The following is a 27646-nucleotide window of genomic DNA, read 5'->3' as shown; positions in this document are numbered from 1 at the left end:
CTGCCACAGACCTTTCAATCTGTAGGGGAAACAATCTTTGCAAAGCGCGATAAAATGAGGTCTGCCTGTACCACAGTTATACCTGAACCACGAGCTTTTAAATTAGACCAGATTTCACTTCTAGTCTGCTGTTTTTTTGTAATGTGGAGCTCAGATGAGTAGCAAAAGAGATGCAAAATTTAGGAGTTAACTTATCTATTATTTTTTTTTTTATTTGCTTAAATTAAGGTCCGTAGATATATAAATATATAAACTTAGTGAGTGTGATTTTTAACTTCAGTGAATGTTTCACTCACCACAATAGGTCTTTACATCTTCAAAGGTTTTGATCGTTTTAAAAAATTCATTTTATAAAGGCTGCTGCTTGTAACGAAATGTGTTTGTACAGCAGCTGGCAGGTGTGTCTGTGACCCTCCCAGGAGCGCTGACTGAGCTCTTGGTGCTGTCCTGGGAGAAGCACAGGCAGGGTGGGATGTGGTTCTTAAAGCATCCGTGTGTGTGCAGGATGAAGGGGCGGGGGCAGGGGCGGGCCGGCAGAGCCCTCAGTTCAGCCCTGACTCTGGGACGAGCGGGGCGGAAGGAAGGGGTGCGGGCTGCGGGCTGCGGGCTGCAGGCACGTCTGAGAGAGCTTCAGTCGGGCAGCGGGAGTCCCTGAGCCGCAGTGGCCTGAGCGGGGGCGTGGTAGGGAAGTGGTGGCCGGGGCAGCCGCTTTGGGGCCGTGGGGCTGCTTTGGGGTGTCCTCCCTGCTCCCGTGGGCTCCCCGGCACTCACGCAGCAGCCCTGCGCCTTCACCGCCAGGCTCGTTCGTGCTCTCCTGCTCTGAACGTCCCCGTCACCTGCCGTTGGGCGCGGCACCATCCCCTGCCAGTCCTGGCCCCCTACCTGCAAATGCACGAGCCGTGTTCCCAGCACTGGACCGTGTGCTGTGCGTCCAGGTGGTCGCGCCCCGCGTCTGCTCCGCTTCCCGCTGTCTGACTCCTGGCAGTGGCCCTGTTTTCTGAAATTCCAGCCAGCGTCCCTTTGTCTGGGGGCTCAGCCTCTCCCTCACACGGCTGCCGCCTTCCCCGCCCGTGGGTCTTCCCTTCTGTGGTGATGCTTGGTGCCAGCGTTTGCGCCGTCTGCGTGCGGGAGTGGGAGTCCGGCCGGACAGCCTGGCGGTCGTCCCTGGTCTCCGCCTGCTCAGTGCCAGGCGGAGGGCCGTCGGGGCCACGTGCTGGCAGGGCTGCTCTTCAGGGCCTTGTGAATAAGCCTGCGGAGGCTGACTCACCAGCACCCGTCGCACGTGCTAGGCGTGCTGGGTACCCAGCTGCCGGCTCCACGGTAGGTGCTGCGGAGAAGGTCTTTGCCAGCCTGGGGGCAGTGCGATCCTGACCAGATGATGCCATTTTCTCCGTGACTTCCCCTTAGGCTTTCCTGAATGATTCGTTGTAGGACGTATGTGGTATTTCCTCACGGTCTAGGCAGCCCCACGCTGTTTCATACATCTTAGATGATAATGCAGCCAAGTACAAAGCTGCTTTTAAATAAGACTTACAGAGAACTGGGTGTTTTCTTCTATAACATCAGCGGTTTTAATGCTTCATGCTCAATTTTTTGTAAGCCAAATAAAGAACTGCTGTGTGTTCTCAATTTATGTTCCTTTGGCGTTTTCGTGTAATACGATTCTATGAGAGAAGCCATAAGGCCAGCACGGACTCATACCTGACCTGAGATGCGTTCCTGATGCTGAGAAAGTAAACCGTCTGTGTGCACATGGTCCAGACATCGTGCAAACCTGATGTTTAAAAAATTAGAAAATTACAGCTGTTGACGTTTCAAAACTGTGATAATTATGATTCTCTAAAACATGGGAAAGAGAAGTAAATTGTAGGTAATATTTCAATGAAACTGGATTGAAACAGTGATTTTTTTTTTAAAAAAAAAAAGGACTAAAACTAAGTAAAAATAATTTGTACCCATATTTTAATTGAGTATATTTGTGACGTCGTCTTTTCCCTCTACCACAAACAACCTTGTAACTGTCCAAAGATAACAGCCCAAGTGATCCTTGCCGGTGGAACACTAGTGTGGATGAGGGTGCCAGCAGGGGCCAGCCAGGACCCCCGCCACCCCGCTCCAGCACCCAGGTCATCGGGACCAGGGCGTGTCTGGCAAGCAGTGTGCTCTTCGTAATTGTTAGCTGCTGCTAATAAGACCACTTTGGAGAACAGAAGAATTGTGCAGGGCCTGTGTGATCTGACTTTGTCACGAAATCTCTGAGAAACTCTGTAAGATCTGACAAATGAGGAATGACATAGGCTTAGTTTTGTAAAGATGTCATTTGTCCCTGATGAAAATATCAGAGATATTCTTTAAAACAGTATAAAATGATTCTAAATTTCGTTTGGAAGAAATTTAAGTGAGTGTGACTTGTCAGAAAATTTGGGCAAAGAGTGATGAGAAGGAGGCCAGTCCTACCCCAGAATTGCTATACGAGTGGAATAAATCGTTTACCCCAGCGTGTGAGCCTGTGCGCAGACGTCTGTGCTGGTGCCGTTCTCTGGCCCCTCTTTCCTCTCCTGTGTTAGAGATTCTCAGTGTGACTGAGGAGCTCTTAGTTGAGCAGAGCAGACCAATCTGCAAGGAAGCAATTTCAGTGCACTTCTGTAATTTTTCATTGAGGTAAGGGAAGAAGTCTTCAGAATAAAGAAGAGGGGAGACCAATTTCACTTCTCTGCTTGGTGTTGAAATTCCACTGGACCAAAGCAAATACGCAATTTTAAATGTCTGATAATTCAGTTTTCAGAGAGAGTAAAAGTAATTAAGAAAAATAAATGTTGTCATTAGGTATCATGCAGTTGCTGCTTTCTGTTGCTTCCCTTGTTGAAGATTATGGGTCTGACGTGGTGTGCTTTTCATTCTTAACAGTTTGCCTATTTTCTCCCCAGGATTTTGCAGGTTAATTCCTCACCCACGTTCACCAGGCACTTGGACAATATATTTTGAAGGTGCAGATTATGAGAGTCACCTTATGCGGGAGAACACAGAACTGGCAAGTATTGTGAGAATGACAGACGGACAAGAAAAGGAAACGTGTTCCTTACGATTTGAAAATTTTTTTTTTTTTTCAGGCCACGTCTATATAGTTTTGTCTATAAACAAATGGTACTTTTAAAAATAAAGCATACTTATACCCACAGTTACATCAACTATAATACCTATTTAAAAAATATATTAATATGGTAGTCTTAATGGGTTTTATTAGAAAATTTTTCTTTGGTAAAAGTTTTTTCTAGTCAGTTCTACCTTGTCTTAAATGTGTGCCAAATCATTTGCTAATATTTTGTATCTTTCTGAAAGAGCGGTCATCCCAGCATTCACTAGCCTCATAGATTTTAGGGAAAATTCTGCCTTGCTTCCCACAGAGAGTTTTAAACAAGAAAGGGTGCTTTTCCGTGTCTTAGAAAGTGATGCCAGACCAGAGTTGTCATATGCTACGTACACTGGCAAGTCATTCCAGGAAAAATACAAACAAATGAAATTTTTCCTTTTAGAACTTGTTTGTTCCGTTCCATTTACCTTAAACATGTAATTGCCTCTTAAGCCACGTAAGGGTTCAGAGGAGCCAAGCAGATGTGACCACACGTTTGGCAGGTTACTGTGGATGGGGTCAGTGTGTTACGTGCGATGGACGTGGCAGTCAGTCCCCTGGCCCTGATACCGGTGTGCCCGGGCCAAGATTTGGGGATTCTCCTCTATGAAAAACAGCCACGAGTCTTCTGAAGCTTCAGAAACTTCCTTGTGGTGTCCTAACTTATTCCTTGGTCAAAACATTGTGCCTAATACTTACCTAATTTCTAAGAAAACAAGAGTATGTAAGGTGACAACACTTAATGTAAGGTGAACAGTGTGATGTGTGTTTTGTATATTAAATTCAAAGTAATTATTTTTGCTTAGTAGCAAACTTTAGATTTGAGCATCTCCAAAAATTGAATTAGTTGGTGATTGCTGTTACACCAAATAGATCACATTTAACTAGTGATACAGTCAATGTGCCGCTAGTACTCTTTATTAGCTGTTGTTTAGCCACTAGCAAGTAATAGCAGCAATTTCTAATTCCCAGATTTTATAGGAAATCAAGTACCTTAGATGGAATCACTGATTTTTTTCAACTTTCTAGTTTATTCATGGATCCCTGAGAAGATTTCAGGTCTTGATATTTTAAAAAGCTTTGTCACCTAATCTTATTTATTTCCCTTAAAATATTCTCATCTAGACTTTGGTTCTAAATTAACAAGCCATGTGTACAATTACCATTTCTTGGCCATGTGCCTGCATACTTATGTATTTAACTAAATTCTCTCAGTGTGGGCACTGGGAATTTTCTTCTTTACTTTTGTTAACTCTTTCACATGAGGCTTGACACGTACGGGACATGTAACTTCAGTGGCTAATTTCACTTTCTCGTTTGTTTGTGGATCTGTTCAAAAACTGGCCTATCTTATTGGTCAGTAACTTATTCCACAGCCACGGGCTTCACAGAATCATGCAGAACTTTGGGTCCCACTGTCTGAAGCCTGTGGCTGCTGTATTTTTGCTGTTGAACTTTCCCAAGAGACAGAGATGTGAGGTCATCTTTGTCAACACTGTTTTTGCAGTCCTCCCCATAGACAGTGTAAAGTAAGTGTAAATTTCTTTTTTAAAAAAACACCTAGTAATTGGTGCTGAAAGATAATAAAGTAAAAATTTAATTTGGTCTTTATGATCAGGTTTTTCTCATGTGATAGTAATGCAAGGTTGTATTTTATAAATTAAGTTCTTTAAATAACATTTAAATAGCATCTGTGATGATTCATCTTTAAGGCTCTGGAGTCAAGACTATTGGTATTTACTTTTCCAGATTACTCCATGAGGAGTATCTGTATTCATTGATTTTTACTGTTTCCTTTTCCACTCTCCGTTGGTTTCCTCTCCCAACTACCGGAGAGAAAACGAGTGACCGAATGGCGGTACTTGCATTTCAGGCCTGTAGTAAAGTTCCGTTTCCATCCCTTAGGCTCAGCCTCTGAGGAAAGAACCAGAAGTAATCACGGTGACCCTCAAAAAGCAGAACGGAATGGGCCTTAGCATTGTCGCAGCAAAGGTAGGACGGGACAGGTGGTGGCAGAGCTGCCAGCCTTCATCCTTTAAGTCTTGGGCCAGCAGCTGTCGGGGCCGAGCTGCGCGTCCAGTTCTGCGTCTGGGAGGGGGCGAGGGCGTGGGAATGGAGCTCCGGGCTCGCTGCGTTCCCGGGGTGACTACTCCGCGGACGGGCCAGGGTGCGAGCTCCCCGAGCTGGGCAGGTGGTGCTCCCGGGGAGCCAGGGCGGGAGGGACCCGACACCCTGCTCCCGCGTCCGTGTGCAGCGGGCCCCCGGGTTCCTGGCCCCCCGCAGGCTGCAGCTCCTGGCAGCAGGGGTCCTAGAGGCCGCGACCCGCATGCGGGCACCACGTGGGAGCCGCAGCAAGGGAGCGCCCGCACGGCCCTGTCTGGGGAGAGCGGAGGGGAAAGAGGCGCTTCGCTCATTTTAAAGACTGTGATTGACAGGTGGGGTGTTCTGTTTCTCAGAAACGAAAGGGTTTGGAAGAAAAAAGGGACATGGTGAAACCGAGATTCTAGGGCATTGGTGTGCAGGAGGAAGTACAGCCCTGGGACTAAAGCAGCCAGAGGAGCTGAGCCTTTGTATTAGCACGTGGAAGGCAGGTGTGGTCTGGGGCACAGCAGCCTGGGTCTGAAGCACCGCATCACCTGGGCTCACCCAGGGAGGCCAAGGAGCCAGGCCCGCAGGCCGGGACTCAACACTCACCCCTTCCGATGCGGTCCTGCTCGTGGGCCACGTTTCCAGCCTGTCGTGATCAGGTGGGCCCACAGCTCAGAACACTGGGGGATGTGAGCGGGAAGTTACAGGCTGCAGACTGTTTTCCTCTTTGCTCACCGAGTCAAATGCCCATTTTCAGGGAAAAAAATAAATCACTAGGATAAAAATTACCCCACCACACTCCAGTATACAGAAAAAATGTAACCCCCGTATTTTCTGAGTTTTACGTGTATATATGTATATAAAAATCGTATTTCAGATACTTGTCTTACTTGAGATTTGAAATTCTCCTTATCTCTTTCAATACAAAGCTGCCTGTTTTCTGTAGGTTTAAGTTGGATCTACTTAAGTGTCTCTGGGCCCTTCCCTCTGGCCCGAGTCCTGAGTGTAGCAGACAGTGAGGCCCCGCGTGGGCTCCCCCCAAACCCCCTCTGGCTGGCCTCTGGCCTCGCCGGGCTGCCAGGCGTCGGTGGGCAGTTAGGACAAGGAGCCAGGCTGAGGGTCACCGTCCAGCCTTGTCCCCGTGCCTGCGGTTGCCGGTGGGAGGCAGGAGCAGAGGGTGCTAGCCCCAGGGCTCCGTCGCCCCAAGCACGTGGCCGCAGTCGGGTGAAGAGCAGCCGCACGAAACCCTCTCCCTGCCAGCGTAGAGTCGGGATCAGCGAAGGCCCCCTGAGGAGATGCCTCGTGCGCTGGCCCTCGGAGGGTGAGCCGTGAAGCCTGGTGGAGGGGCGGGCACAGACTTCGCGGCCCCGGGGCCAGAGCGCGGAGGTGAGGGGAGCCCTTGGAGGTGACCCGAGAGGAGGCGAGACCAGACGCCGAGGAGCAGGGTCTGCAGGCCCCCCACGGGGCCCAGGCGGGCAGACACTGCTCGGCGGGCGTGTGGTCACAGCGGGAAAGCGGGCAGGGCAGTGGTCAGTGAGGCGTGTGGCCGGGTCCCCAGGAGACTGATTCCAAGAAGCCCGAGGGCTCGCGTAAGACGTGGTGGGATCAGAGTGCAGTCCTGAGAGTTTATTCTTCCTGCCTTGGGGAGCGTGGTCCGAGGGGCTCAGAAGTGCAGCCAGGGGCTAGTGAGGGAGCTACGCCTGGTTTTGCACGCGGCAGGAGTGTCTGCTCAGCGGGGGAAGGAGGTGGCAGCGGAGACGGAGGCCAGGCAGCCGCGGCAGCACGTTTACTCGTGGAGCAGCGTGGCGTCGCTGGGACAGACACCCCTGCAGGCAGCCGGGCCGCGGCTCGTCGGCCGCTGCAGGGCTGCCAGCTTCTGGTGCACCTTGGGCGCGGATGTGTGCGCGTTGAGTGGCAGCTTTCGCCTTGGTCGCTGAGCTGGGTGTAGTGAGTGGAAGAGAGAAGTGTCGCAGTGTACCCCGGGTCTGTCTTCAGCAGCTGGGCGTGTGGGAGTGTTGGCTGAAGGTGGGGCTCCTGAAGAGGAGCGCGCTTCGGCAGGGAGAGAATCGAGAGCTCAGTTTTGAGCGCGTTAGATTTGAGAGCTAGGAGGGTGCCTGTTGAGCTAGACAAGCGAGCGCTATCGCGTGCGTCGCTGGATACCCACGCGTGGAGCTCGGAGGGAGGGTCGGAGGCATAGGGCTGCTCTAAGGGGGTAAGAGCGTGCTCTAGTAGCCGGACGGCGTGCCGTTTTCAGGCATGAAAAAGTGTGGCAATGTCTGTTCTTAAAATGAGACACGACTCTAACAGTTCACCTGTGGACTCCATGGCTTTTTCTCCAGCTGAGCTGTAGTCTCTTCGGTGCTCGCAAAGCAGTGTTGAGCAAGAGTGAACACGTCCTGTAACGGACACACGTTGCTGAAATAGCGCTCTGCTTGATGCCCGGCTAGGTCTGTGTCAGCCCGCGTGACAGCGCAGGTGGCCTCGGGAGACTCCGAGGCCGTGCGGTGAGTGCGGGCAGCCGGGCTGCAGGGCCTCTGCTTGCAGAGCTCGGCGTCCTCCGTGGCGGGCGCCAGGGCTCAGACTCCCCCCCACTCCACGCGTGCGGCCCGGGGCAGAGCGCTTCCCCCTACACGCTCAGCGTTGGCCGCACCTCGAGTCTCGGGGAAAGGAGGCTGCAGGCCGCCGTGTTAAATTCTACCCCGGTCACCCTTACTTGCGTCTGTGTGTTTTGGTCCTTTCTGTGAGCTGCTGCGGCCTTTGTGTTCGGCTCCGTTCTTCTTTACTTCTTCCTAATTAGCGTGTGGCCTCGCGGCCATGAGCCTGGGCAGGGTTCTGATGTCAGCCCGCCGACGCCCCTTCCAGGCCGCGGCTGTTTTATGGAATCCAGATGCCTTGGAACCGTTGTGCGCCGTCCACTCTGTGAAACCCTGCCTTGGGGAAGCTTGGGGCACTACTTCTCACTCAGCTGAGGGCCGGCACGGTGCTTCCTGTTTAACTTGGATTTTTAAAATAGAAACCATTCCCTCCTTTTTATTTTTCTAGCTCTTTTTAAAGTTTAATAAAGTATAGAGTAAACGAAAATCTGAGCTTGCCCGGTTACGTAAGAGTCCGAGTTTGCATCGGTCTGGCAGGAGTTGCTCAGTGCCGTCCGGGTTGTGGCGTCCAGCTCAGCTTCGTGGTGGCGAGCCTCGAGAGGCCAGCTATGTGCCACTGTTAGCACCGGGGGAGGTAGACGGTTGTGTTTCAGCGGGAGGAGCTGGTGCGCCCGAGGGACCAAGATGTGGCTCTCTGTTGTCGGGAGAGCAGAGTCTGTGGTGAGTCTCTTCGGGGGCTGTGGTGGCCGTGGCTGGTCTCTTTAGAGGCTGCCTTCCCTCCACGGTAACGCGCTTCAGCCTGTCCGGGGCTCGCTTGCCCGTGAAGCCGCCGTGTAGAGAGCTCGTAATTACATACCCAGATGTTGACTGCTCTGCAGCTCAGCACTGTGGATTCCTGAGGTTCGTGAAACTGTAAGGCTTCTATGTACTTTTTATACAAGAAAAAACCATTAATCTCCTCCTGCTGGTTACGGTACGGTGGAAGTTGCTTGAAGTATTGGTAGCCGCTGCTGTAGAGTTTGCCAAGGACGTGCAAGAATATCCACGATGCAACTTCTTTTTGGCCGTTTTAGGTGCTTTTTACTGCAGGCTTTCTCCAAAACCTGTTTTTTCTAAAGGTGAACGTAAAAGTGACAATTTGAAAGGTACTTAGGATATTTTACTATTTTATTTAAAAATGAATGGTTAATTGAATCTTAGTTTGTGCTCTGACTGTATACGGTTTTTAAGTTTTTAAATCTTACTTAGTTACCTTAAAACACAAAATAAAATTCCTGTGCCTTAAAAAGGAGAGGATAAAAGCAGTGTTTATTGATAATACTGCCTTTTCACCACTTGAAAAGTGAGTTTGAACTACAGTTTAGTCCTTTAAGGAATTTGAGACCTTCACCCTTGTGTTCCTTAGTGACCTTATTGAGACCAGGTGGGAAAGACCTAGTCAAAGAAGTGAGTCGGGAAATTCTCAGTTCCCTTTTAAGATCAGTTCCAAAGTACCAGGTGACTGCAATTTCTCCCGTGGACATGCCAGGAATAGCTTTCCGTTAAGTTGTGCGAAACAACTGAGTGCCCTGCGTGGCTGTCGCTTATGAATTTGGAAACAATGTTTTATATTTCTGTCCTAATCGTAAATTATATAAAAGAACAACGTTTTACCTATACATTTACAGTAACAGCCTACGTGCAAACTTCTTGGGTCGACCGAAATAACTGAATTCAATTACAATATTAAAATAATGTAATCGGAAGAGTCATGTTAACCCTCTAAAGCAGAGCTATCTTTTCACGTGGTGGTTGGTACACGTAGAGAACGACGGTATTTGTAGGGTCCCCGGGTGGAGGGTTTGGCTGTGGAGCAGCCCAGTCTGGCGAGGCCCAGACAGCCCTGGGGCACCTGCCTGAGCCGTGCAGGAACCGACGGGTCACCTTCCTTGTCTCACTCTTGAGCCACAGACGCTCTGAGGCTCCCGGGGAAGCTGCCCCTTCGCCCTGGAGAACCCTCCTCGCACCCTGGGTCGTGCGCCCACCCCTCCGGGCTCCGAGGCCTCCTGCAGCCCATCTGTAGGGCCCAGTTCAGAATCGGTGTGGTTTGCTTCCTTTACTTTACGGAGAGTGAAAGGATAGATGACACAGTGTTGTTTGTTTGTGCTTTATGCAAACGGTAGACAGATGGGCAGAGCTGACCCTGGAGCCTGCCTCTCTGGCAGGAAGGGCACTTACCCCGCGAGTGCCGTCCAGGCTGCTAGGGGGAGAGTGTCTCAGGCATGAGTTTGAAAACTGATTGTTTCAGAACTAAGGTAATTCCTACCAAAAAGAGAGAGCCTGACAATGTTTTTAAAAGTCTAGTCTGAATTTTAGTAGTTCATGAATCAGAACTCTTGTCTGACTAGAACTAAAGCAGCTCCAAACACAGAAGGGGGCGGCTGGGCAGAGCATTGTGCTGAATCGGCCTGATGAGTTTTAAATACTCCTGGCTCTCAGGTCAGCCCAGCCCACTGATTGTTTGAAAGCCTTTCGCCAGAGTGCAGGCTGTTTCCACGCCGGGAACAATAGGCTGAACTCATGCTGCTGTGGCTGGCCAGTCTGTCTGCCTCCTGCTGCTGCCTTTTTTTTGGGGGGGGGGGGATTGTCTTTTAATGATGTTTTTATGCTGTAACTCATATCACACTCCCACACTCACTCAGAAATTGCAGCTGGAATGTTTGAAGCGAGGTTGCTTCTGATTGAGTCTCTCTGAGCGGGAGGTGATAGCACCTGTGCTTCAGCCTTTCCCAAGGTGCCTTAGAAGATTTAGAGCAAACAAGGTATTTGGGAGCAGCCTTTTCTAAACTGGTAGCCGGTTCTCATCGGATGCATAAGGCAGCTGACTGATAGGTGCGTGTTTCTTTTGGTTCTGGGGAAAGCGCAGTGTGGCTTCTGCTGTCTGTCCTTCTGTTTGGGCATCATTTTTGTCAGCTGACCGCCGTTCTCTCGTGTAGCTATTCTGCAGGTAAATTCCAGGTGTGGTGTTGCTTCACCCCCTTCAACCTCTGCCCTTTCCTTCTCTCCTCCTCCTCTCAGACTCCTTCTCCTCAAGCCTCCTTCTCTCCCTTTTAAGGGAAAGGAAAGCAGCTTCAAGATGCATTTTAAGGTTAAATACTGAGATCACACAGGAGTGACCTTTGTTATTTCACTTTAACTGCTTTTTTCAGGACTGAGGATCTGGCCCTCTGCCTTCTTTTGTGCCCCTGGCTAGTGTGTGTGGTCACCATTCTCTGCCCACTTGAAATTACGTTAAAGGCCACAAATGCCAGACAGCAGCTCGAGTGCTGTACTGCGTGGGACTCTCATCGGTGCCTCTGGAAGGGAAAATGTGGTTTTGATTTTTAAAAATGTACTTTTAATATTTAATTCCAAAGTTGTATCTAGTGAAATTCATAATTCCTGATGCCTTTGGAACATATAACTGCTTTCCAGAAGACAATTTTTAAAAAGGAATTTGATTTGTCAGGTGAGGAATGGATAATTCCAAATGGTTATGCTTATTCTGTTCATTTTAATTTTACAAATAACATGGACCAAAAATGCAATAATATCTTTTCAAATGCCGGTTTAGACAACTTTAGGCAAGTAATTCTTAAAATACTTTACTCTTTATATATTTACTTATTATACTGTGGTTCTCTTCTCATGGTTGGAAATCAGGGTGTATAATGTTAGCATATATATTGTGTTGCAGTTAGATCTTGTTTTTACCCAGTTATCTGCCTAGTTATAGATTATTGCTAGTATCTTTGGTTACTAATAACATAGATATACTATGAAAAGCTTATAGTTTTAGAGCAGTGCTGTCCAATAGAAATAGAATACGTGGGCCGTGTAGGTAATTCAGAATTTTCTATTAGCTACATTTACAAAAATAAAAGAAACTGAAATTAACTTTAATAGTGTGCCTTCTGTTATGCAGTTATGATTTCGTGTAGTCATATAAGTCGTTAGTGAGATAGTTTAGATTCTTCTTTTGCATACTCAGTCTTTGACGTTGGGTGCACTTTGCACTGAACTACACGTTTCGGTTTGGACGAGCCGCATCCCAGCGCTCAGCAGCCCCTGGGCCTCGTGGCTGCCGCGCCCGACACGCCTAACGTACCTTCACGAGCGAGCATCTGGAAAGCTCTCTGCGTATGTTCGTCTCGTGGGCTTTTGGTCAGTGCTTAGGCAGCTCGTCTTTACATTCTTCTAATGACAGATGTGCTGCCTTGATACGTAGCGGCAAAAAGGGATGACTTGTGGACTCCGTTTTCATTTCTTAATTAGAAAAGTAGAATTACCATAAAATGAATTTTAACTTTGTGCGTATGTAAATAAAAGAGGAACTTAATAGAATTTGTTTAGTAAGTTTTTTTAAAGTTCAGTCTTACTGGGCTAGTGTGTGCATTATTGTGTAGAAATAAGACATAAGTGGTTTAATATTTCTGGAATTAATAAATTTTGTTTTATTCATTTTTTTATCGTAGTCTATAGCGTTTTTACTTTTATTCAGATGAAATGGGGTGGGTGGCAGAGAGCTCTGCAATGTTAAGGAACGATTACGTCTTTCCCGCAAGCTGACCTGCTCCCAGTGCAGATGGTAGCGGGCAGGGACCCACACAGCTCCCCAGCTCCCCAGCTCCCCAGTCACGGGGGCCGTTCCAGCCAGGGCTGCTCTGGCCAGATTGAGGCCTTGGATCGCCTCAGCGTCGCTCAAAGATTGCGGTCTTCGGGGTGGAAAGTAACTATCCATGTCGATTTTATAGAGAGAAGGAGAGAGAGAGAGAGTGTTAGAAATTCCTTAGAGTTCTTTCATCTCCAGGTGGTATATTCATCTTTGATTTTGTTTTTCTAAAATAGTTACCAGTGGAACTGTAATTTATCTGTACAGCAGTTGCATTTACAGATTTTTATGGCCAGTTTATAGCCGTGAGCTACCCACGAAGTACAGGTAAGATTCAAATAAGGAGAGATGGGAGGGATCCAGCCTGGAAAGGGGGAAGGGCCTCCCCATACAGACAGGCAGCCTGCAGAAAGGGACACGCTGACAGACGTGCAGGCAGGGTGCTCTGTTAAGTAAGGCGTATTCACTAGGTAAATAGTGCGAGGTCGAGACCACATTTGGAAGATTCAAATGCCAACCAAAGTTGGCAGGGATTTGGGAAGCGGCCCTGGCAGGGAGCTGGGGGAGGAGCCGCCTGTAACCCTCTGAGGGCACACAGGAAAGCCCATGGGAACATGAGCGAGCAAGAGGTCACATCCTGCCTGGCCTTGGCAAGGTGAGTGGGCTGGCAGGTGGGCCTAGGGATCCAATGATAAAAGGATTTTGGCAGAGCCATTGCAGCAGAAAGTCGTTTTGTGTGGTGAGAACAGCATAAGTAAAAGCAAGGACCTGGCAACGGGGTGGGAGGGGGGATGTGCAGGGCAATCGGGTGGGCGTGGTGTGCTTGAACTTGAACTTGGGCGCCCTGTGCAGGAGGCTTCTGCTCACTGACAGATAGCTGGTGACCTCTTGGGTCAGGAGAGCTTTGTTGGAGGCATGCGCTTCCGGAAGGGGAATTTTCTAAGGCAGGTTGGATATAGGGGGCCAGCGGGTCAGTCATAAGGAGAGTTTCCTCATTTTGCCAGAATTTTTCTGAAATTTATAATGTAAACTAATGCTTGTTTAAAGATGTGACTTCAATAAAAAATTTTTTTAAATGATGCTATCAAATATCTATTACAGGATCGGTTACTTGAATACTTAAACTTAGATTTATTAAATTTCATATTGCATATAATGCGTAATAAATTATCTATTTAAAAACATTAGGATTTTGGGTTATTTCAGTGCTACTCGCAGCTCATATGGAGTCTGCTGAATTTAAGCCTGTGTATTAGTTGTCTAAAATACAGAGCGGTTGTGAAATCCTGGAGCTCGGTAGTTACCCTCAGGTGTGTGATTACTGGTCTAAATGAAGAGGTTGAAGACAGGAAGTAATAATGTAGTGAAGCTACAGTTTATCGTGGATGTGCAGCCAGGGCATCTTCCTGGAGGGAAAGCTGTGACTAACAGAGGCCCTGACGGATATGCAGCGAAAAGCGTGTTTGCGAGTTCTTGGTTTATCAGGAGGAAGCAGAACAGTATTTTCATGGTTTTCTTATACATTCTATTTTGTGACTTTAAAAAGATTAAAGTTTTCTTATCACGGTTTGTCTAAATAAATGAGATTTTTTTTCTTTATTAATAATAATCCTTCATACCAGAAATGGGGAGGAGGGCTTGATTTATTGTTTTAAAATATCCAAATATGTATTTGGTATTTTGTTTACATCAGTTACTAAAAATACTGTCTTACGGGTATTACTGCTAGAGATTTCTTTTGTCAAAGGTAGTGGTGATTGACTATCTTATTAAAAGTACAATTTTTATTATCTAAATTACAAGGACAGTATTGCATTCCCCAAAAATAATGCTTGTGAAAATGTAGTGTGTCCATTCACACTAAAAACTGGGATTCTGAAGTTTGTTTAGAAGCATTGCTTTCACATCAGTCAAATAGAGAGCAGAAGAAAAAAGTAACTATGCTTTTAGAACCTTTCCAAAAAAATCTGGCCTAGTTACAAGGAAATGATCACGCAGCGTTTGCAGAAAAAGATAAAGAGGGATTTTCAGTACCCCGGTCAGAAATATTATTTGACAACCGCAAAGAAAACTCCTCTAGAATATAAGCTCCTTTGGGGGCGGGGACGTGGGGAGGTGTCTGTCTTGTTCATTCACGTACACAGAGAGCTTAGGGCGGTACAGGCAGTCAGCGACCATTTGCGGAATGAACGCAGTGGTTATTCAAACAGCCCAACTAGGTAATTAATCACAGATTACATCAAAGTATAGAATATTATTTGAAGGAGTCATTTAATTAGGTAATATAGGAGGAGTACCCACTTTAACAAATGGGGCAGTGGGGCTGCCCTAGAAGTAGTGTCCCCCGGAGCATCTGAGTCCTCAGGTTCCAGGAAACCATACTGGCATAAGGGACGTCAGGTGAAAGCTGTATTTATTGCTTTTTTGCTAAGTGATGGGCTAAAATTCAGAAAGTTCCCGTTTATTGAGTGATTATATATACATATATGTACACACACACGTGTGTGTGTGAAATTTCAAATGTACCCAAAAAAGTACAGTATTTCCGCAGTATCCCAGTAATTTTGTACGTGAGGCAGAAGGGCCAACTGAGTCCTCGGGGCGTGTGGTTGGGTGTCTGGACCGGGCAGGAGACGTGTAATGAGGCAGGGTGGGTGGATGTCGACGTACAGATAGACAGACAGACAGAGACGGAGAGGGGTCTTGAGGGGAACAGTCGGGAAACCTCAGCCAGAGGGTCAGGAGCTGCTGAGGAGAATTCGGATTTTACTTACCTTGTGTAGAGCTTTTATAAACTCAGCTCCCAGGGAATGTTACCCCAGGAAACCTGGAGTGGAGCTGTTGCGCTGAGGCAGTGTGTATGGTCTTCAGAAGGAGGTCAGCGGTAGGTGCTTCTAGGCTCACAAAACGGCACCTCTGCCGGGTTTTCCCTGAGGCGGGAGCAGGGCGATGACTAGCAGTGCTGGTGGGTCGACTGTCCTCTTTAAACCTGTTCTGGTAACTAAAGGGAAAAATGCGTTTTCAAGTGGAAGTTTGGGAGTTCCAGAGTGTTGTAGAAAATTGGTGTCAATTAAGTCATTTGTTGAACTGTCTTTATACCTTTCTGTGATACCTTATATTTTTGCTTTTGTGATACAGTATTTCATAAGTACTGAGGTTCGAGCCGAGAAATATGTTCTCAGTTGTAGAATATTGGTAGTGACATCCAAATGACGTTTCATACGTATGAATGCTTCCTTTGGTGGCCCTCATAAATTATCTAAAATTTTGATGTTACGTTGTAGTTGTAACATCCAAATAGAACACGGGCGATTCTGTAAGGCAATTGTATCTGTTTCTTACATCCGCCTCACAGAGGTTCCTTGCCCGTCCGTGATGTAACGTGCAATGAAGCTCGCGTGCGCGCGGGTGCTGCGTGGGCCGGTGCTTGTAGCTTCAGGACTTCCTTAGGGTTACAGTGCGTGACCCTTTAATTGCGGCAGTGTAGGGTATTTTCTGCATAATTGTCTCTACCCAAGTCCCTCTTCTTGTTTGCCACAAGAAGGTTTTTCTTGTTTTAGATTTTAAACTATATGTGTGGAAAGAATAAGGGTGTAAGGGGAGGTGGGTAAGTTTTGGAATGCAGAAACCCTCTGGTGAGCTGCTTTCGTATTCAGGTGAGTCGTAGGGCTTGCTGCGAGCGTGGCCCACGCACACCTGTGTTGTCAGGACTTATCTCTGCCTTCAGGACTGCAGGTCGGTCGTGGTCGCCTCACCAGCTGACCGGTAATTGACTGATTTTTCAGGAGTAGTTTTTCTTAATTTGGAAAGACAAAGTAGGTGCATTTCCTGTTAGTTTCTTTATATTTACTGGAGTGTTAATTCTATTAATATAGTTTTTGCAATTCTAATTTTCATGTAAAAACAAGAGCTAAGACTTTTCTTACAGTCATCTATATGCATGTTTTATTTTTACGTTTCTTACTGTGTATTTTCAGTGCGGTGTTTTCCACCTTGTTTTTGTTTAGGGTGCTGGTCAAGACAAACTTGGAATCTACGTCAAGTCTGTTGTAAAAGGAGGTGCTGCTGATGTGGTGGGTATGACTCTTAGAGCGGCCAGCTCTCAGCACGCCGTGTGTTTAACAAACCACGTGTCACGTTGCGGATGCTTTAGCGTGTGGAAAACCCAAGTCTGAGCGTACTTACGTTGGCTTCCTCTCCCCTCTCCCCCTGCCGTCCCCCCCCTCCCGTCCGCATGCCGTCCGGGTGTGTTCAGGACGGGCGGCTGGCTGCAGGTGACCAGCTCCTCAGTGTGGACGGACGCAGTCTGGTAGGACTCTCGCAAGAAAGGTATCGTTTATTTATTTGTTTAAAGCTTCAGAAGTGCACTTTTTAGGGATGTTTCATATTAAATTTTGGAATTGGAAGACGAAAAACCATGCTAAAAACTATGCCCTTCCTCTCTAAGTGTAGAAGTCTTGGTGTACATGAAAATTATGTATTTTAGTCTGAATACGTTTCTTTGACTCTTAGCACTAGCTGAAATTTCTGGAAATCATCTACTGTTCTTATTGATAATCAGAGGGAGGGAGTCTGTCAGAACTTGACTCAGGCTGGCGGGTGAGGCCGGCGGGCGTGCTGGCCTCGCTCTGACCACAGGCTGCCGTGGTGACAGGACAGGTGCCTGAATCACTTCTCTTACAGCTGTGATGCTCTCTTCCCAGGGCAGCAGAACTGATGACAAGGACAAGCTCCGTGGTGACGCTGGAAGTAGCAAAGCAAGGAGCCATTTATCACGGTCTCGCTACCCTGCTCAATCAGCCGTCCCCCATGATGCAGAGAAGTAAGGACTGGGGGGCGGGGGGTGCTGCCGCCTCCATTGACTGCTGCCAGTCGTAGCTCATGCTTACCGATCAGCCGCCGTGTGCCAGGCTTTTCCCGGTCGTGGCCTCTTCTAATACTCACAGGCCCTGTGGAATAGGCCCTGTTGTCACTATTACCCCGGCTTTAAAGAAGGACGCGAGGCTGAGCGCGGTGCCCGGGATTACTAGATCATGGGCTGCTGGGGCCAGTCGCGCTACGGTGGTGGTAGTTTATTAGGGCCCCCCCCCCCGCAAGAGCCACTGACGACGTGCACACGCCTGGTGACTGCAGGGGACCCCACACGTTCCACATGCCAGCACTCAGGGCACTTGGTCGGTAGTAAGTGGAGGAATGACTTTTCATCTTTGACAGACAAACAAACACGGGATGTAAAGCCTTCAAAGAACGAGTAGAATTCTCTCCCGAAGGAATGTGTACACGCGTGTGTATGAATAGTTGTTTCAGTCTTGCATGCTCTGAGATAGGGCATGATTGTTATGTAGAGAGTTCACTTTAACTAAAAAGCTCAGTTTTTGAATAAATAATTTGTTGGTGGGAACCATGGTTTTGTAGGTACATCAAAAACCTCAGAATAAAATCAATATAAATGTGGGGCTTTGTAAAGAATTAGTTGAGAAACCAGGGGAAAACCATTATGATTCCCATTGTCTGTTAAATCACCACATACTTTGCATGTCCTTGGCTGGCTGTGTGCATCCCCAGAGCCGGTGCCTAATAGTGACTGCAGCCGAAGCACTGAGAGCCTGGACCAGACAAACACAAGGCCTTCACACGGCACTGTGTTTTTGCTTTTTTCATGACATGATACTTAACATATTGGTTGTCTAATGTCTTAGTTTATAGTCATTTGAAAGAAGCAAACTAGATGATGAGTTTAGGACCAACGAGGGAAACTGTTGGAATAAATAATAGGTCAGGGCCGTGGAGTGAGAGGACAGGAAAGCTAAAAAGTAACGAGTGAGTAATCACGGCAGTGACAGCGGTTTGCGATGAGGACAACAGCCCTGAGTGATGAAAAGAATTAATGCACATTTTAAAAAGTGAGGGAAGTGTATTTATGTTGCAGCCAAAGAAGTCACTTTAACAGTAATCCTGTTACCTAAAGCAGGTAAGCTTGTGAGAAAATGAGCTTTGAAAGAGTAGTTTTTCTCATCAGTGACCCTTAAATGTTGCTTTCTTTGAAAACTTCCTAGAGATTCTTTAGAAAGATTTTACTTTTATATAAAAGTCACCTCATTTCTTCTGGTAAAAACAGATTCTTACTTCTGGAATTTTAAATATTTGTAGATTCACCTTTCCTTTAAAACTAAACGGTGTTTAAGATAAGATCTTGAACAAAGGAACAGATCTTGAAGGTGTTTTGATTTCAGTTTCAGATCGTCGTGGATCAGGTAAACCCCGACCAAAGAGTGAAGGTTTTGAGCTCTATAATAATTCAGCTCAAAACGGGTCCCCGGAGAGCCCTCAGATGCCTTGGGCAGAATACAGTGAACCAAAGAAATTGCCCGGCGACGACAGGCTGATGAAGAACAGGGCTGACCACCGCTCCAGCCCCAACGTCGCAAGTAAGAGGAGCCTCGCGGCCCTTCTCCCGTCGAGGCACGCACCCCCCGTCCGCCTGCCCACCCCCCGGCACGTGCCTGCTCACAGCCAGAGGGAGGAGGGTGCCCCGGGTTTGCTGCGCATTAAAAGAACATTATTACCTGCGTAGATTAGCTAACTGGGATGTGTTTTTCATGAAAGATGCTACAGCTAAGGTTCTAACAGGAAATAAAAACTAGCCCGGGAACTTTGATTCCTGGATGCTCTGGGCAGGTACACTGATGAGGAAGAACGCAGGTTGGTGGATGCCCCGCGGGGCAGCAGACGGTCTTTATGGCGTTAAAGGGTTGTCAGCAGGAAGCAGCAGCGGTAGGAGACATGCCCCAGATACCAGGTTCGCACATACAGCTTCGTGGCTCCGGGCTCTTGATGATTCAAGAGGCGGGAGTGGGCGAGGTGAGCCCTCACCTCCACGCGCTTGTTTCTGTGTCTGTGCTCGACACCTCGCTGGCGGCGTGAACGTGCCTGGCGCAAGGTTACTGCCCGTAAAGAGCTCTCGCGATGTTATGTCGGGCTTGTTTGTTTAATATTAGCTTTCTTTCCTGTTTTCCACCAACAGAGGAGCCCCCTAGTCCCGGCGGGAAAGGCGCCTATGCCTCTGGGACAGCGGCCAAGATAACGTCCGTCTCCACTGGAAACCTCTGCGCTGAGGTCTGAGATATGAGCACACAGATGCTCCGACAGTAGACCCTTGGGTTCCCCCAGGGGCCCTGAGTTATCTAGGAAAATGTTCTCACTGTTTCCGGTTCCTGAGTGTTTGGGTTTTGAATTTTTAATATAATGGGTAAATGAGCTTTAAATTAGTAAGTCGGGGCAAAATAAAATGTTTTTTAATTATTCTCAGTACAGGATCGAACACTTTAAATTTTTAACACCGTTTTTAAAATACGCGGATCCTACTTTAAAAGAGGTCATTGGAAATTAGGTCAGTCTGTGGTACAGACTGCGGAAAGCTCAGCTTCCTTCCCTCTCCCCATCTGCAGGAGCTGACCCCTCCGCCCCGACCCGAGGCCTACCCCATCCCGACGCAGACCTACACCAGGGAGTACTTCACCTTCCCGGCTTCCAAGTCCCAGGACCGCACGGCTCCGCCTCAGGACCAGTGGCCCCGTTACGAGGAGAAGCCCCACGTGCACACGGACAGCAGCCACTCCAGTACTGCAGTCCAGGTGAGGGGGGGCTCCCGGCACGCCCTGGGCCCTCAAGGGGACCAGCTCGCGGGAGAACGGAGGGGTTTCCGAGGCACAGGTGACATGTTCTGTAGAGCAGCACTGCTCCTGTTCCTGTTTCTCTCATGGGTTTTGGGGTCACCTGAGGAAAAGCGGGCATAGGAGAGAATACTGAGCGTGAAAGGCCGGTTCTCTGCTCTCTTACTGAAGGCTTAACTAGGGTCTGTAGGCGAGGCTCACTGATCCTGGAGTGAGCGGGGGGGAAGCAGGAGGCGTCCCCGGCACTCGGCGCGCATCGGCGGCTGTTCCAAGCCCCGGGAAAGCTGAGACGGCCGTGGTTCCGCCCGTGAAGCTGAAGCTGGGGTGGGACGCTCACCTAGACCGTAATTACGTGAGCTGGGTTCTGAGCTGAGCCCGGAGGGTAAGAGGCCCGAGGAGGGTCGCCTCGGCAGGGGCAGCGTGAGCGAGGCAGGGAGGAGCCCCGTCTGACAGGCCCCGGGCACGAGTCACCTGGCGTGTTCTGTTCGCCCTTAGGCAGACCTCCTTCCGTGGGTGGAGGCACGTGGGTTGGACAGCGCCAGGGACCTGCGTGCCTACGGCCTGTGAGTGCTGTTTGCCTCTGCCTCACAGCGTGGGTAATAAGCACCGGAGGAGGGCCAGGGAGTTGAAGGGTCACTTGCGTGGATGTTGAAATGACCGAGAATTTGACAGGACTTATCGGGGGTGGGGGCGTGAGTGGGCACCAGCAGCGAAGTCAAGTCTTCGAGGAAAGCGAAGGATGACTCGGTTATCACTGGATTCCGAGGGTTAGCAGGCGTGTAGTCTGGATGCACGAACTCCAAAGCGTTATGCTCGCGAAGTGCCTTGCACACGCAGCAGGCAGTGTAGTCATGCTTTTACGTGGGCTGTAGATCGTGCGCCCACTCGCCAGAAGGCTGTGCTTCTGCGCACACAACAGCAAAGCTATAGAAAACGTTGGAGTAAATGTTCCATTTTTCTATCAGGCTGCTGGTTTTTCAAGTGATATATTTCATTTTTTTGTTCTTGGTGTGCCTTTTGAGAAAAGGGAAATAGTTTATTTTCCAGATTTGTGTCTTCAATTTCTACTCATTAGGGCTGGAAAAAAAACTGGCTGGGACATCGTAGCAGATCATTTTCTGTCACATCACGCTACTTTCAGACATGCCTCTTCCACGCGCAAGACTAGCCTCGGAGGCAGGCGTACTCACTCTGTCTCGTACACGTGCAGCGGGTGTGTCCCGCAGATTACCCCGCCGCCTTTCTGAGACTGGGGTACAGGCTCGTTCCTCCTCGCCGCGCCCTGCTCCATCTACGTGCTCCTGGGCCCGCGGTCAGCTGGCGGGACTCAGAAAGTCGCAGAAGGATCCCGTGGCTAGGATTTGATAATTAGTCTGAATGCTAATTAGAATTTTACTGCAGAGAAGTAGTTCTTGTCGCTCTTCACGACACCGGACTAAGCACATTCCTCTGCTCAACGTCAGCCCCGTGTCTGGCACCGCGGTGCAGACGCCCGTGAGGGCCCAGAACGAGGACGGTGCCGGACGTGAAGAGCCCGAGCCTTCGTGCATTTCGCTGTTTGGCCATGGATGCGGAGAGGACGCGCCGCTTTCCCTTTTCCCCTTTAGCTTTGTAACAGATACAGACGTCCTCTGGGAAAGCGCTGTCGCGGGAGTAGCGCTGGCTGCGGGCAGCCTCAGCCCGTCCTGTACGCTCACCGCACACTTTCCCTAACACTCCTTTCTTCCTGAGCTGAACTGTTTACTTTCAGTGACTTCTGACGGTGGCTGAAACATAACGGTTTCCCGTTTTCTTTTTCCAGCGTGTGACGCGGTCCCAGGAGGAACTCCGGGAGGATGTCGGGTGCCACCTGGAGCGGCAGAGGGCGGCGATGGAGCGCAGGTCTGACGGCGGCGACGCGTGGCTCAACCAGGGCTCCTCGCTGGGCTCCAGCACGTCCAGCCAGGAGCACCTGGGCCCCCCGTCCAAGGCGGGCACCCCCGCGTCCACGCTCACCAAGAGCGGCCCTGGGCGCTGGAAGACCCCAGCCGCCTCGACGCCGGTGCGGACCGAGCCGCCCCCCGGGCACTACGGCGCCGGCGACGGGGACGGAGTCCCCTTGGACTCGCCCCTCGCCCCCCCCCACAGCGGCGCCCAGGCGGCCGCCGAGCGGAAGAAGCGGGAGGAGCAGCAGCGCTGGTACGAGAAGGAAAAGGCGCGGCTGGAGGAAGAGCGCGAGCGCCGGCGGCGGGAGCAGGAGCGCAGGCTGGGCCAGCTGCGGGCGCAGGCGCCGCCCCCCGGGCCCCCGCCCCCCGGGCCCCCGCCCCCCGGGCCCCCGCCCCCGGGGCCGCCCTCGCCCGCCGCCCCGCCCGCGCCCGCCCGCGCCCCGGACACCGTCATCCGGGAGCTGCAGCCCCAGCAGCAGCCGCGCACCATCGAGCGCCGGGACCTACAGTACATCACGGTCAGCAGGGAGGAGCTGGCCTCGGGGGACAGCCTGTCCCCCGACCCCTGGAAGCGGGACGCGCGGGAGAAGCTGGAGAAGCAGCAGCAGCTGCACATCGTGGACCTGCTGAGCCGCGAGATCCAGGAGCTGCAGGGCAAGGCCGAGCGCTCGGCCGAGGAGAGCGACCGCCTGCGCAAGCTCATGCTGGAGTGGCAGTTCCAGAAGCGGCTGCAGGAGTCCAAGCAGAAGGACGAGGACGACGAGGAGGAGGAGGACGACGACGTGGACACCGTGCTGCTCATGCAGCGCCTGGAGGCCGAGCGCAGAGCGCGGGTAACGGGCCGGGCGGGCGGCGGGCGGGCACGCGGGCGCGGGCTCCCGGCCTCCGCGGGGCGTGGGCGTGGCCGGAGCGGCTGTCCTGCGGCGCCGGGGCCCGATGCTCTGGGCACACGCGCTGGAGAGGCGCTGGTTCTGCGCTGTGGGGCGCCCCTTGGCTGCGGCCGGCTGGCTGGCGCGTGGGTGGGGAAGACGCGTTAATAACCGGTCATCACCGTGATCAGGGGTTGGCAACGTGTCTTTCAACGGCCGCAGAGTAAACGTCTCTCAGGCTCTGGGGGCCGGACCGGCTGTTCACTGCCCCGCTCTGCCGTCGTCGACGGCACACGGAGGCAGGCGTGCTGTGCCCTGAAGCTTCATGCCGGGACGGGTGGCCCCTGGTCTCCATGGCCCGTGCTCCCCGCGGGTGGCAGAGGGGCGGTTCACAGCTGCAGGGTCAAGTCCGATGTCACGGCCCAGATAGACGGAGACTCTGAGTGTTATTAAAGTGCTAAGCAATTCTATTTCAGTGGTAGCTTAACGAGAGTAAGAACTTAGGATTTTATTCATGGTTCTCCATGTTATAAAAATAACATATTCCTTTTGTGTCAAGTCAGAGAAGAAAATTTAGATTTATATTAGTTTAACGCAGTCGCTTGTTAAAATGCTACGTCTGAGATTCTCTGTTACCCTGTGTATCAGGAGAGTTGTCGACAGAGAAGCACTTACTGGTATTAATTTGCAGCGAGTGCTAGGGACCATTTTACGTTAATGCACTTTAGTGATTTTTTTTTTTCTTCAGATATAATGCAGTATTATGAGAAAAGACAGCAAAGGGCATGTCCTTTTTGTCTTTTGGATTTTGTTTCTAACTCCACCTCTGATGCCATCTGTACTGGAGACCTCAACCAAGGGTCTCCTGTCCCATCAGACCCTTGAATCTTTACAGCTCAGGATGAAATTCAATCCTAGACCCTCGGCAGTGAGTGCTTTGAGCCGGCACTGTGATGCCTTTTCACTTTGCTCTGTGAATTATTTTCCTGGAATGTCACCACACACACTTCTTGTTAGCTACGTGTTCGCAAGCAGACGTATATGTAACTTGGTCCAAAATTCAGCTGGAATCCCTCTGAGGAAACTTAAGTTTCTTAAGTGAAGGTCTAAATGGTAAACATTACATTGTTTTATTAGTATTTTCCAAGTCATCAGTAGTAAACGTTCTCAACAACTGTGTTTACCATCAATACTGTTTTGTTTGAAAGAGCAACTGTTTGATGAAGAACTGATTACTTTCAGCATAAGGATCCTTTGAACTATTTCCACCTTCTGGTCAGCACTCTGGCCCGTCTGTAGGTGGTTAGCTGTGTGCCCGTCCCAGCCGCCACCCCTGCTCCACCCGGGTCCTAGTGGACGCGCTGCTGGTGGGCTTCCCGAGAGGCTCCTGTGGCCGTGGCCCTGGGGCTCTGTCCCCACAATGCGAGGCAAGAAGGCTTACCTCTGCCGCAGCCTTAGCTCTGAATCTAAAGCTGATGTTCGTGGTAAATAAGTGGACGTCATTAATATTTACTGTTGAGGGAAAAGTTAGAAACCACGTTGCAATATTTCTATAATTATTCTTTTCTCTGAAGGCTAAAATTTTATTGAATGTCTGTCAGTTTTTTCAAATGATTAAAACACTGAATATTTGAAAGCCTCTTAGTATGAATTACGATATTTTACGATAGCTTAAAGTATCTGTGTGTTTATCATTACTTATTTTAAGATTAATATCTTAGTCTCCAAATAAGAGAGCTAAGGGAAATTTTACTCTTTTTAGTTTCTGTGGTCTTAATAATAAAGCTCAAGGATTTAATACCATGTGGGCATTTTTCTATTTCTGAATACTGGAAATTGGTCTGTAGTTTCCTTACTTTTCTCACTGGGTTGTCCTTCAAACACAGATGAAGCATGAGAACCACAGATACGCTGGTGGCGGATACAGATCTAAACTGAACCTTTTTTTCACACTTCATCTTTCTTTTTTTTTTTTCCTTCTCTGTTACCTGCAGCAGACTGCTATGCCAGCAATCTCTGTTCTAGATTTGGTATGTTCTTGTTTCTTTCCCTTGGGTACTTTTTTCCTGTCTTGATTTCCTTTTTTTCCTTTTAGTGGTGGTGGTTTTATGTTTTCAGTAGATCTGGTTCTCAGGGGTGTCCTAGATCAGGATCTGTAGTTCCCTGACTCTAGAAGCATGCCTTTGAATGTGTTTAGATTTAGTTATTCTTTGCTTTTCTCTGTTACTTTTTAAGTGTTACTTACTGTTTGTTTATGCTTTTGACCTTTACTCAGTTTTAGTCATAGAATTCGTACTCTGTATTCTTAACGTACTCATAAATACATGGGCAAATGAGAAATTTTGCAGTGAGTAATCTATTTTTTTCTTGTTACATTAGAAATACATTTTAAGTATTCATTATTAGAAGCTTAATTCAACTGGTATTGACATTGTTTGCCAATTAAGATGTAACTGTCTAGGGTGTAACTGTCTATTGGTAGAGAAAGAGAAATTTCCAGTAAACATTTATTCTGTGTTTCTTCAGTAACACCACATGATTTTAGTTTAGTTTATCAGCCATACCAGTTCATTACCAAAAAATACTTGAGGTCGCATTCTACTGTAACTGTAATGTGTTTTATGTCCATATTGGGGAAATTGAGTTGGTCATTTAGTGCCCCTCATGCTCGAGGACGGTACCTCTGTCATCTGCCAGACACTCATGCTCTGGTGTATTGACACTGACTTTAAGTCAACATTTATTGTTAGTCAGCTTTTAAATGATATAAGGCCAGTATCTGACAATACTTTAAAAAAAATCTCTGAATCCAGGTTTGACTCTAATGGCCTTTTCACCAAATAACATCCCTCCTTTTTTTGTTTTGTTTTGTTTTGTTTTTTCAATTTAAATAGCATGTTTCCAAAGGGAAACCGCTCTTGAAAACATCTCCTCTCCTCGATGACTGAGAGGCATATTTTCTGGGCTTTGCATTTTTCTCCGCATGAGACGGAGATAAGAAGTATCTGCTTCTTTCCCCGCCTCTCTGTGTGTTAAGGTGTCCGTATGGAAGGGGGTGGGGGACACCAGTCAGTCCCACTCGTCTCCTCAGGTACCAGGTCCTTGTCACACGTGTGCAGGCCAGGCGGCCTGGGGCCTCAGCTTTGAGATGCGCCTACTGCAGCCCCAAGAGAATCCTGTGCCGCGGCAGGGCGGGGGCGGGGGGGGGGAGCGTGGTGGTGACAGGTGAGTGACAATACCCAAGGGTAAAGGGTGCACTAAGATTTTTATTTCAAAGGCGTACTTCGGGGTTTTTCTTCCTTTAAAAGATAATTATTTCGAGTGCTTATGCTGACGGGCAGCACCATGTTTGCGAGCATTTCTTAGCCTGATTCCCCAGTAGAGGTCGAGCTCTTGCCTTGTCCCGGGGGCTGTTAGGCACTGGGCCCCCCGGGGACGATGGGGACCGGGTGCAGGCGTGTGCCCACTTGTGTAGGGCCCTGCCCGTGTGGCCTGTAAGGCCTTTCCTTAGGCTTTGACGCGTGGGATAAATGGGAGCTTCAGAGAGGTGGCGAGGCTGCCCTGGCGGCTCTGGTCCCCGGCCCCTGAGTGCCCGTCGCCCCGCGTGGGCCCGGGGCCGCCCTCGCCTGCACTCACCTACCTCCTCCCCGACCCGAGCTGCCCCTGTGGCCTCCCTGCTGCGCCCGGCTCTCCCAGTCGCCCAGTCTGGGGAGCCTGCGGTTGCCATGGCGCCTCTCCCCTCCCTGCGGAGGGATTCCCAGCTTCCTTGGAACCTGACCACCTGCCAAGTGGCTCGCTCGCTCGGGCCCCGTGCTCCCTTTGCAGGCTCTCCTGCACATGGCCGCCGCCGCCCGGCAGGTCGCAGAAGCCCCGTGACCCTGCAGCGGCCCCCTGCCCCTCGAGAAGCGCCCCGGGTCTCCTGGCCCGCAGGACGCCTCCCGGGCCCACCCGGCGCTGCGGCCGCGCCTGCTGACCCTGCTGACCTCTGAGGGGCGGCCGGTCCTGCCCCCTGCAGACAGGAGGGGAGCTCAGGCTTCACTGCTCTAGGCGGCTGGGTGGCCGCTTCTGTGGCCCTCTCGTCCTTCGTGACCACCTGCGATGTGCGCAGACGAGAAGGGCAGGCCTAGTACCCGATATCGTGTAGACTGAGAGTCGAGATCCCGACCAGAATATTCTGGGTTCATATTTAGTATTCTTTGTGCTTCATGAAGATGTCTGCTGCTCATAAAACGGTTACTGTGAACCGTCTTTCAAGGAGACGCTTCCGAGACCAGCGGGCTCTCAGCTGGCCCATCGCAGCTTCGTCTGCTGCCAATTGAGTGGTTCATCTTCCGACTCAGATGACCCGACAGCTCACGGGAAGAATCCCTCCCCCTTGGGTAGAGCAGGGAGGGGGTGTTTTCAGAGACGCTGTGGGCTGCCTTCCTGTTTGGCCTTTGTGTAGAAATTGGCCATGGCCCTCCGGAGCATCCCAGTCATGGAAGCAGTTGAATTAGAGGCTTTGTAGAAACTTCAAGCAAGAATCAGTAGGAACCCTAACGGAGAGTGGTACTTGCGGAGGGGCCTGTCTCAGAAGGCAGCGGAGTGTTCTCGGCCTGTTCAGATGGGAGACCCTGCCCAGGATGTTGAGACTGGAGGGTAGACACAGCCCACCTTCGGGAAGCGTCAGTTTTATTCAAGGAGGAGAAATAAGTTCATACTCAAACCAGCATGTGTGCGTTTGGGAGTAGAATACGG

At 49.7% G+C, this 27646-nt stretch overlaps 1 protein-coding gene across 12 annotated transcripts in view; it reads left to right on the top strand.

Annotated features, from left to right (window-relative positions):
• The window catches only part of AFDN (afadin, adherens junction formation factor), a 131731-nt gene that overhangs the window by 91709 nt on the left and 12376 nt on the right, over positions 1–27646 (top strand). For all 12 annotated transcript variants that reach the window (XM_061207562.1, XM_061207569.1, XM_061207559.1 and 9 more), the window contains 9 exons: positions 2928–3031; positions 5036–5122; positions 16450–16515; positions 16698–16771; positions 17146–17264; positions 18676–18870; positions 19467–19558; positions 19891–20076; positions 21917–22873. In XM_061207562.1, coding sequence (XP_061063545.1) covers positions 2928–3031; positions 5036–5122; positions 16450–16515; positions 16698–16771; positions 17146–17264; positions 18676–18870; positions 19467–19558; positions 19891–20076; positions 21917–22873 — 1880 coding nt within the window. The remainder of the gene's footprint in view (positions 1–2927; positions 3032–5035; positions 5123–16449; positions 16516–16697; positions 16772–17145; positions 17265–18675; positions 18871–19466; positions 19559–19890; positions 20077–21916; positions 22874–27646) is intronic.

The sequence above is a fragment of the Eubalaena glacialis genome, chromosome 12 (genome assembly GCF_028564815.1).
Source record: "Eubalaena glacialis isolate mEubGla1 chromosome 12, mEubGla1.1.hap2.+ XY, whole genome shotgun sequence".
NCBI lineage: Eukaryota > Metazoa > Chordata > Mammalia > Artiodactyla > Balaenidae > Eubalaena > Eubalaena glacialis.
This window is presented reverse-complemented; position numbering and strand designations above follow the sequence as displayed.